The 10,156-nt window shown below is 46.5% G+C and overlaps 1 protein-coding gene across 2 annotated transcripts in view; it reads right to left on the minus strand.

The window, feature by feature from the left end:
- The window catches only part of LOC148017352 (FAD/NAD(P)-binding oxidoreductase), a 141,165-nt gene extending 131,265 nt beyond the window's left edge, over positions 1-9,900 (minus strand). The window contains exon 1 of one of the 2 annotated variants that reach the window (XM_087662541.1): positions 9,487-9,900. In XM_087662541.1, the coding sequence (XP_087518667.1) occupies positions 9,487-9,738 (252 nt within the window). In that variant the 5' untranslated portion in view covers positions 9,739-9,900. The remainder of the gene's footprint in view (positions 1-9,486) is intronic. The other variant, XM_087662540.1, reaches the window with a different exon arrangement.
- Between the last annotated feature and the right edge of the window lie 256 nt (positions 9,901-10,156).

Here is a 10,156-nt window from a genome sequence, read left to right on the forward strand (position 1 = left end):
ACCAAAACCTAGCAGTTTGGAGGCTGGAAACTCGTAAACGCAGCAATGTACCACCGATCGGGGGCTGGAAACTATACACAGTTTGTTGTAAACAACAAACTGAAACAGTGTCTGAGAATGTCAGGGCCTGCAATGCTGAAAACATAGGCTGGCTGACCCTAGAGATGATGGACAACAAGCTAAACAGCAGTCTGGGACAGTCTAGAGCAATGGCCAACAGCTGAGAGCTGTCGCCTACAGCAATGGACAGGCTGAAGATGATGTGGCTGCAGTCGATGATGGCTGGACAACAGATGGAGGCGGGCTGCAAGCTGTAAACTGGGCGCCAACAGCAGCAGAGGGTGTATGGGCTGGTGTAACCTGCAAACAAGGATGATGGCTGAATATGGGAAGCCTATCTATTTAGAGATGTGGAAGGGCGCCCCAAAAAATTAGGGTTTCCACTAAACTTTCTAAAACCGCTCCCCGTTTTAGGGTTTCCACTGAACTCTCTCGAACCGCTCCCCGTTTTAGGATTTTACTCTAAAAGAGCATTTTTAGTGTGTTTTGAAGCTGTTTAAGAGACTAATCAGCAAGTAATGCATATTTTAGCTCAACACCCCCTCTCAGGCCCAAAACTGAGCCGAAAGGTTAGGCCAGCCATTGTGATATTGATATACCCCAAGGCGTCCCACCCCAAAGCAGCCAAGGCATCGGACAAAGGGTGCACGTCGACTGCCCAATGGCCTATCAAGACTACAGAGGCGATGGTTATCTTACCAAGGGAATCCAAGTAGTCACCCCAGAGAGGACAAGGCATCGAACAAAGAGTGCACGTCGGCTGCCCAGTGGCCTACCAAGCCCTACAAAGGCAGATGTAACTATATGGAACTTTTGTGTGTTTTTTTTTTTAATAAGTGTGGTAAATTTTATGGGATGCGGCCGATTAAGGAATAGTAACCCAAAAGACGGGAGTAGAGAGGGTACACCCAACACATCACAAAATAGTACAAGCTAACCCATCCACTCAGGGTGTCGATAACAAGGAAAAGTAGGGGATGAGGTATCCATGTGATGAAGAAGGATGGTAGTGTGGTAACAACCGCCGGTGGAAACAGCTTAAGATCCGCTCAAGTGGTGCTCTGCACAATGAGATGCAAAGTATGCTACATGTTGAAGAATACTCATGCAACAGGTGCCACTTGGATAGTGTCCCTCATGGGAAAATTGTTCACTTGCCCAAGCATCCTAGTACAAAAATGATGAAATTATACAATGCAAAGGGTAAGGTACAACAGGGGGAAGAAGCCGATGTCAAAGACAAAGTGCTGAAGCCTGTAGAATACCAAGAAGGGTAGGAACCCCCTCTCAATCTGGATGTGGATGCTGAAGAAGAAAGAGGAGCCTGATGTCAGTCTTCGTGTGGTACCGAGAACCATAAGGAATAAAAAGGAGGAGAAAGCATCCCAACTGGAAGAGCTAGGTAGACGTCACCGCCATGATAGCATCAAGAGAGATACTGCACGATCCGCCTCGGGAGGGGAAGTCTCCATGCTGGTAGAAGAGTAAAACTCCAAGGATGATGAAACCATGAAGGAACAGCGCACATCCCAAGTCTCCAGCCTATGTAGGATTGGGCAAACCTGCATGTTAGTCCTACACTGAAAACAAAACCTGCAAAGGATATCAAAGTCGCAATCACAGAGGTCAATCGTGAGATGCTCCAAAAACAAAACTAAACTAAAATGAAAAGCTAACTGAAGGAACAAGTGCAAAGATACAAAAGTGTATGTGTGTGTGAGTAAATGCAACGGAAGACTTAAAATATAGAGACAAATATCCTATGGGCCCGACTCTAAGAGTGCGAAAAATGAATGCTAGACTGACCTAGGGTATCCGAAAGGACCTAGAGATATGCTAATCTAAGAAGGTGGCCACTATTGCGTACATCCAGTAGCAAGGCTCTGCCAAGGAAACGCCTGACGAGGTGGGGAGGAAGGTGAGATAGATACATGAAGTGCAACGGGATTGGAACCTGCAGACCAATCAACCAATCCTTCAGGAGTAGAGAAGGATGGTCGCTAAGACTGTCCGGGTGCCACATATCCAGCAGTCGCTGTGGGGACTGGAGGAGCGGATGGGGCAGCAGCGGAAGGCGTAGCCCCACTGGACTGTGAAGTCGCAGCGGTCTGCTGAGGCTTTTTAGGTGGAAGACCTTGGTCCTTGGAGCGATACTCCTCATCCACATGGCCTGCTCCCTGGCAGTGTATGCAAAACCGGTTTTTCTTAGGGAGTTGCTGCCAGATAGGTCTTGATTCTTTGGTTTGATCAGAGAAAGAGGAGTCACCCTTTGATTGGCTTGCCTTCGCATCTAGCGAGTTCTTACCATTGGTGGTTTTCCGTCCCGAAGAAGAAGCAACCAACCCCCTCTGCTCTAAATAAGGCTGTGATGAGGATTCCTTGTGGACTTGATCATGCAGCCTTGCATAACGCAAAAATTGGCACTCCAACTCGTAGAAGGTTGGCAATCGCGGTTGGGAGATGATGTTTGAATGAAATTGAAGTATTTTGCGGGCAACTTATTCAAGAAGAATGTAACTTGATCGTCATCTGACATTGGAGAGCCAGTAGTGGCGAACTCGGTAAGTAACCACCTATAGTCAATCAGCTTGACTTTCAGATCATCCCCTTCCTTAAGAGAGAACTCTTGAAGCTCAAAGTCGAGATTGATGCGCCAAGTACGATCACGAGCCGCATAGCGGTCGAGAAGATAGCTCCAACGCTCTGACGCGAGCGAGAAGTGCTGCAACTGAGAGTAAAACTCAGGAAGCAATCCCTGCATCAGCTCAACATTGGTTGTAGCATGGCGGACTCTCCATTGACGGATGTAGTCAGGGTGAGCTAGTCGAGAGTCCGGCATAGGCTCTAGACCAATGATGAGGTCCCAAAGACCCTGAGACTCAAGCACTTGTTGCATGAAATTCGACCAAGTAGTGAAATTTGACCCGTTAAAACATGTCTTATCCGTGAAGGCATTCTTGGCCGTTGCAATAGGAGTGGTAGTGCTCGATAGTGTAAAAAAGTGTAGTGGGGGTAGGATGGGCGAGTGGAGTACACTTGGGAATGGGTCCCAGAGTACCCACCAGGCATGCGGGTAGTGTGCAAGGTGGATCCATAGGTAGAGATGGGCTGACTAGGCATGGCCATGGTAGCCACATGAGGAAACCAAGGAGGTGGGATGGGAACACGGGGAGCAAAAGATGGAAATCCCTGCGTAGGTGTAACCCAAGGAGAGTGTGAAGACGCACCATAAGCTGAGGATGGAAACCCCTGCGCATGAGTGATCATGGGAGATGTGAAGCTGGGGATAGTGAGGGGGATGTCCATCACAGTGAACCCAGGAGTGCTGGGTGTGCTCATTTACTGAAAGGTGAGAGGCATTGTGTTAAAGGGTGGCATTTCCCCTAACGAAGTATCAAGGTCCAAAGAGATAGAGAATGGAGTGGAGAAGGAAAAGGTGCTAGGAGCAGAGATGGTAGATCCAACCCCTAGGGTGTGTGATGCAGATGTGGAGTATAATCCAAGATTTTGAAAAGATGATGAGAGATAATCAAGATGTGATATAGAAAAGGGTGGGATAGGAGGAAAGTGAGAAGTGTGTGTAATATGCTCAAATGAAACAGAAGTTGTAGATGTACCTGAATTTCGTCTGCTTTGTGAGTCCCCCTCTATTGAAGTTCACATACGCAAAACCATCCGGATCCTATACCTCAAAAGAAGAAACAAGCGAGGATTTTGAATCATGCAACACAAAAGAATTGTACAAACCTAACATTGGACCTGGCGGAGATGATGAAGATGGATCACCAGACGTTCTGAATGTCGTATGTTCTCCATGATCGGAGAGGTTGCCAGCCTCACCAACCGGTCCGAATGTGGTAGCAAAACTGATAGGAGGGGTATAAACATCACCGTACTTGTTGCGATAGTACTCCTCAAAGTCCTTTGTCATCACCGTACTTGGTAGAAGGGGTGTAAACATCACCATACTTATTACAAGAGCATCGACTCTGATACCATGTTAGAAAGACTGCTAGGGTTTGCACTGAGGACACACAGAGTGTACGACCACAACAAAAACACAAAGACAAACACAAACACAGAGGGCAAAACTCAAACCCTAAACGCAAAACTCAAAACTCAAACTCTAAACGCAAAACTCAAAACTCAAAGACAAAAACTCAAACACAAACAGAAGAAGGGAGAGAGAGAACACAACTCTGAAGTGAATGAATGCTATAAATGAATGTAAGAGTGTACAGTGTGCTCAAGGGCAGAGTAATGTCAGAGTGTGATGTCCACCGAAGACGGATCCCAAGTCTGTGACCACCAGTCGGAGCGTAGGAGTGCTGAATAGTGAATGGTAGCAGGCCAATCACCAAAACGTAGCAGTCTAGAGGTTGGAAACTGGTAAACGCAGCAGTGTACCACCGATCGGGGGCTGGAACCTGTGCACAATCTGCTGTAAACAGCAGGCTGAAACAGTGTCTGAGAATGTCAAGGCTTGCAATGCTAAAAACGCAAGCTGGCTGACCCTAGAGATTATGGACAGCAGGCTGAACAGCAGTCTGGGACAGTCTAGAGCAGTCGCCAACAGCTGAGAGCTGTCGCCTACAGCAATGGACAGGCTGAAGATGATGTGGCTGCAGTCGATGATGACTGTACAGCAGATGGAGGCGGGCTGCAAGCTGGAAACTGGGCGCCAACAACAATAGAGGGTGTGTGGGCTGGTGTAACCTGCAAACAAGGATGATGGCTGAATGGGAAAAGCCTGTCTATTTATAGATGTGGAAGGGCACCCCAAAAATTAGAGTTTCCACTAAATTTTCTCGAACCGCTCCCGTTTTAGGATTTCCACTGAACTCTCTCGAATTGCTCCCCATTTTAGGGTTTTACTCTAAAAGAGCATTTTTAGTGTGTTTTGGGGCTGTTTAAGAGGCTAATCAGCAAGTAATGCATATTTTAGCTCAACAAAGTGGCCTTCCAATTCAGATCCATAGGAGTAGTAATGGGCCGACAAGTCTCCATCTCAAAAGTCACCAAGAGCTCCTGAATGTATCTTTGCTGGAGATGAAAATCCCCCTCTGAGACTGATAAATCTCGTGGCCCAAGAAGAAATGAAGAAGTCCCAAATCTGTCATCTCGAATGCCTAATGTAAAGCTGTCTTGGTCTCTCGAACCTTCTGTGCATGATCCCCTGTCAAAATCAAATCATCAACATATAACACAAACAACACACGACCAACCTCGAAAGTATGCACATAAAGCTGCGGATCGGCCTTGGAGCGCCAATATCCCAACTTCGACTGAAGAAACGAGTCAATCTTCCCGTTCCATGCATGGGGAGCCTGCTTGAGGCCATACAAGGCCTTCTTCAACTTGTAAACTTTCCCATCCAAGGATCCAAAGCCAAGAGGCTGCTCAATATAGATCTCCTCCTACAAGTCACCATTCAAAAAGGCGGACTTCACATCCAACTAATAGACAGGCCATCTCCTATGGCCAGCCAAGGCAAGAACAGCTCGAATAGTCGCCATACAAGCAGTGGGGACAAAAGATCATGGAAATCAATGCCTGGGCACTGAGCAAAACCTTTAGCAACAAGGCGAGCCTTGTGCTTGTCCAAAGAACCATCGCTAAGGTACCTGGTCTTGAAGACCCACTTGACACCAATCACCTTCTTGTGAGAGGGACGAGGCACAAGAGACCAAGTGCCATTCCTCTCAATAACCTCCAACTCGGCTTCCATGGCGTTCCACCAATGATCAGCCTGCAAAGCCTCCTTCACTAAAGTGGGCTCACGATCCTACATAACACGAGTCAGCAAACAAAAGTTGGAGCAAACAAGCTCCGAAGAATGTGCTTGGGTCCTCCGTGACCTCCACGGTCCATCCTGCGGTTCCCACTCCTCAAGGACCCCCTCGATCCCCCAATCTCGAAGTGTCACAAGCCCAACAAGGAGGAGGACGAACCTCTCCCCGTCGGTCTCCATCAGCTGAAGACTCAGGAGCATCCACCGGAGGAATCTCCTCGGGGATTGCCGGTGAAAGAGAAGACTCTGAATCAAAAGAAAAATCTCCATCAAGAGGCTCTGGCTCAAAGGAACTGTCTCAGAAGCCCAACTCTCCCCTGGATCTCCAAGGACGGGGTGATCCTCACCCCTTTCTGTGGTCGGAACTTCCACGAACCACACATCTCGGCTCGTGTAGACATCCTGCTTGACAGGATCAAACAAACGATAACCTTGGGACTAGGAGCTATAGCCAACAAAAACCTGTCGTCGGGAAGCCGCCTCAAACTTATCACGTTGCGTGTTCGGAATGTACACATAAGCGTCACCCCCAAAGATCTTAAAATAAGAGACATCAAGCTTAGTCTTGAAGTAAGCCTCAAAAGGTATCATCCTGTCAGCGGCCAAAGTGGGAGATTGATTGAGGATATGAACTGCGGTAGCCACTGCCTCAGCCCACAAAAACTGAGATGTCTGTCGGTGCTCCATCATGGTGCGTGCCATTTCGATCACACTTCGGTTTTTCTGCCCCAAAAATGCCATTCTCTTGGGAAGTGTTGGTATTAGCAAACTCCTGGTGAATACCCCTATTTGCACAAAAACGAGCAAACTCATTAGACATAAATTCACCTCCCTTGTCTGAACGCAAGGTCTTCAGTCGCTGGCCAGAACAGTTCTCTTCAAAGAGAAGCCAATCCTTGAAGTGAGAGAAAGCCTCCGACTTCAAAGTCAATAAATATGCCTAAGTCAGCCTACTGTAGTCATCTACGATCAACATGAAGTACAAGCTCCCCTTCAGGGACTCGGTCCTCATCGGGCCACAAGGATCCGTAGATACAAGCTCCATACGTGAAGTAGACCGCCTAGAAGCTTTGTTGGGAATCGCATCCCGATGCAATTTCCCACAAATGCAGGAGACACATAGCTAATGGCTCACCACTATATCCGGTAATCCTCGAACAAACGACCCTCGCGACGCCTTCTAAAGGAGGAAATAGGTTTCCCCACATTTAGAACCTACATCTGAAGCTGCCAAAGCTTGTTAATGTGTTCCCAAAACGAAGAAGACTTATTCACGGACAAGGTCCGCATCTGTAACTCCAAAGAAACCCTCTTCATCAGGGTCATCCGGCAGTACATTTGATCAAGCTCCAACCATATCTCTCGAGCCACCGTCAAGTGCTCGATGTGAGCTATCACGGCTGTAGTGCAAGACAAAAACAGAAAAGATCGAATCCTGGCGTTCAGTTTGTCCCAATGAAACTGGGCCTTGGTCAACTCCGCGCGAGCATTGAAAGAGAGTTTGGACTCATCCCTCACCGAGAGCCTGTTAATCTCCTACATCACCAGTTTCGCCAAATCATAAGACTCCAAAATGGCCAACATCATTACCCGCCAGATGCAGTAATTGTCACCATCAAGCTTTTGATCCGATGAAAGAGCTGGTAGGACAGGCACCTTACTATCCATGATCGCCTAGAACTCCAAATCAATCTCTATAGACATGTTAACCTACAATACCTGCACAAACGCAAAATCAGCCCCCTCTGACTGTGAAAACACAACCTTCTAGGGCTGACTCCTCTACTGCCCAAACCTTCTTCACCCGCTAAAGGCAATGAAAAGATAAACTCTGCAATGGAAGGCCTCAAGCGCAGCCTTCCTCCCCTTCGAACAACAATAACCTGCAACAAATTCACTGATTGGACTCCTTTCTCGCACGCCCATGCTTGCTTCAGCCTTGATCCAATGGGCAGCCCTCCCACTCGCCCTCGAATCCTGGAAACGCAACCTTGTGTCACGCTGAAATCTCCTCTTCAGATAGGTTCAGCCCTCAATCAGTCCATCTTCACTGCTCTGATACCATGTCAGAGTGCAGCGAAGTGGAAGCGTAGCACAAAGACTAAGAGAGAGTGAACGCAGAGAGAAGAGAGAGAAAAGACAGTGTAAACGTAGAAAATCTACAATGTAGTATGCTGTATAAGAGTACAGAAATACACAAGGGAACAGAGGAAATATCTGCGTATGTCTCCGACTTGATGACCTCAATCTCCCTCAACCCGAGCACAGTCTATCTCAACCAACAGATCTCAAGATCATAATCTGAAATGATAAATGCTGGAGTGTGCTACGAACTAGCTATAAATAGCCAAAAAATAGGAAATAACTACACCAGGTTAGTTGCATTAAATGCAGTCGACTGCAGTAAAAAAACTGTCCGACTGCAGTAATATGTCCAACTGTAGGTGCTGACGTGGCGCCTGCTGACATAGCACTGCCGTCTCACTGTCCAAGAAATGACTAGCTAACAATATTGTACATCGTGTCTTGGTTGTGAGCCCTATCAGTGAGTCAATGGGAGATGCCATGGCGCTCTAACATTTATTGTCCATTTGTGGTCAATTTGGTCATGCTTGTCCATTGTCGCCAATTGTGTTGTAGCAAGACACTTTTAGTCCACCGATACATTTTAGTCTGCATTTAAGGTTTTCACTAACTTAGTGACGGGAACGGGACTCGCAACCAAGAGATAACATAAGCATGTATTGCTAAACAAGGCTGCACAAATAATGGTCCAATCGATTGTCAATGACAAAGTAATCAAGGTTTCCTAAGCAAATTCATATTTGGAAGGAGCCATGGGTTCCTTGGTTAACAAGGAAAAAGTTTTGAGGAACGATGGTACTTCCCATCTTCATCACCTAGCAACTTTAATGTCCAATAATATGGACTATTTTTGGAGGGAAGCAATTCTTTGCTCACCCTGTTATACCTTTTACTTGACCATAGACCGGTCATCCTCTCACAAGGGGACTCGAGAAAACTCAACATCAGTAAAGGCATTAAAACGCTTGGTATGGCCACTAGAAGCATTATTATTCGATCGTAGAAAGGACGCCCATACTTAAATCCTATTTGATTGGCCCACATTAGAAAATATACCATTTTTGAATGTCGTTTACCACACTTGCTTCACAAAGCCCATAAGTTGATCAAATGCACTGCATTCATCAATAATATCTTCTCTTACAATCACGTCCACCACCATAGGACCTCCTATTGGATCATCAAGGACATCCCTAAAATATAGTCTGAGATGAAAGCATTGTAACATGCAAGCTAATGATTTAGCACACATTACAATGGTATCCACCACCATACCACCTCTTACAGGATCGTCGAGACGACATCCTCAGAGCATATCATGATATGAGAGCATCGTAGCATACAAGCTTACGAGTTAACACACATTAAAATTTGCAATGCAAGGTCCGAGAAGTGTAATCATGAAGTGTACCGGTCATTAGACAGAGAAACCAAGCACATGAAGAAACGAGAACCAGCGACATTGTAATAAAGTTCTTGAAAACCAAAAAAGCGGGCAAAATGGCGCATCAACAGTTTTTAAGTCCAGAAGAAATATATGCAATGAGAACCTGCGAGTTCCAAACTGTACAAATGGCCGCCGTTCCAAGCATGGCAGCACCAAAGGAGCCAAATGCAGAACGTCCTCGGGAAGAGGATGACCAGAAGGACGACAACGATGATGACGATAATGATGATGAAGAGGACGCGGAGGAGCTCGATCCAGAGTCTAAGGCATGTGTATGATAGAGAGAGGAGAGGCAACCAGCGCGGACAGATTGCTCCGCGACGCGAGCCGACCGCTGTATGAGAACAGCTGCCATGGCGGACGATGCAATAAGCAGAGAGAGGCTGAGAGAGAGAGAGAGAGAGAGAGAGAGAGAGAGAGTCGACGAAACACGCAAAAACTTCCACTACAGACACGAGGAGTGACAACAGCAACAATGCAAATTATGTTTTTCTTCTCCTAGAAGGGTCTTGGTGTGAGAGCGAGACGTATTCCTTCACCCCTACCTCATTCCTTGATTTTTAAACCTCAAGAGTCATCTTAAGTGACACACTAGGTGAGCTCATGCGTTGATTCGTGTTATAAGCTTTAATGTTTAGCACTTTATTCGTCATAACATTAAATGCAAACCAAGAAATCTAGTCCTAACCTTTTACTACTTGTATCAAGAAATCTCTCATCAATAAAACCAATGGTTACTAAATGGGAAAATGGCATGAAGTCTTGCTTTATAG

Source organism: Lygodium microphyllum, chromosome 22 (assembly GCF_053477565.2).
Source record: "Lygodium microphyllum isolate KBCC chromosome 22, Lygodium_microphyllum_v1.1.10, whole genome shotgun sequence".
NCBI lineage: Eukaryota > Viridiplantae > Streptophyta > Polypodiopsida > Schizaeales > Lygodiaceae > Lygodium > Lygodium microphyllum.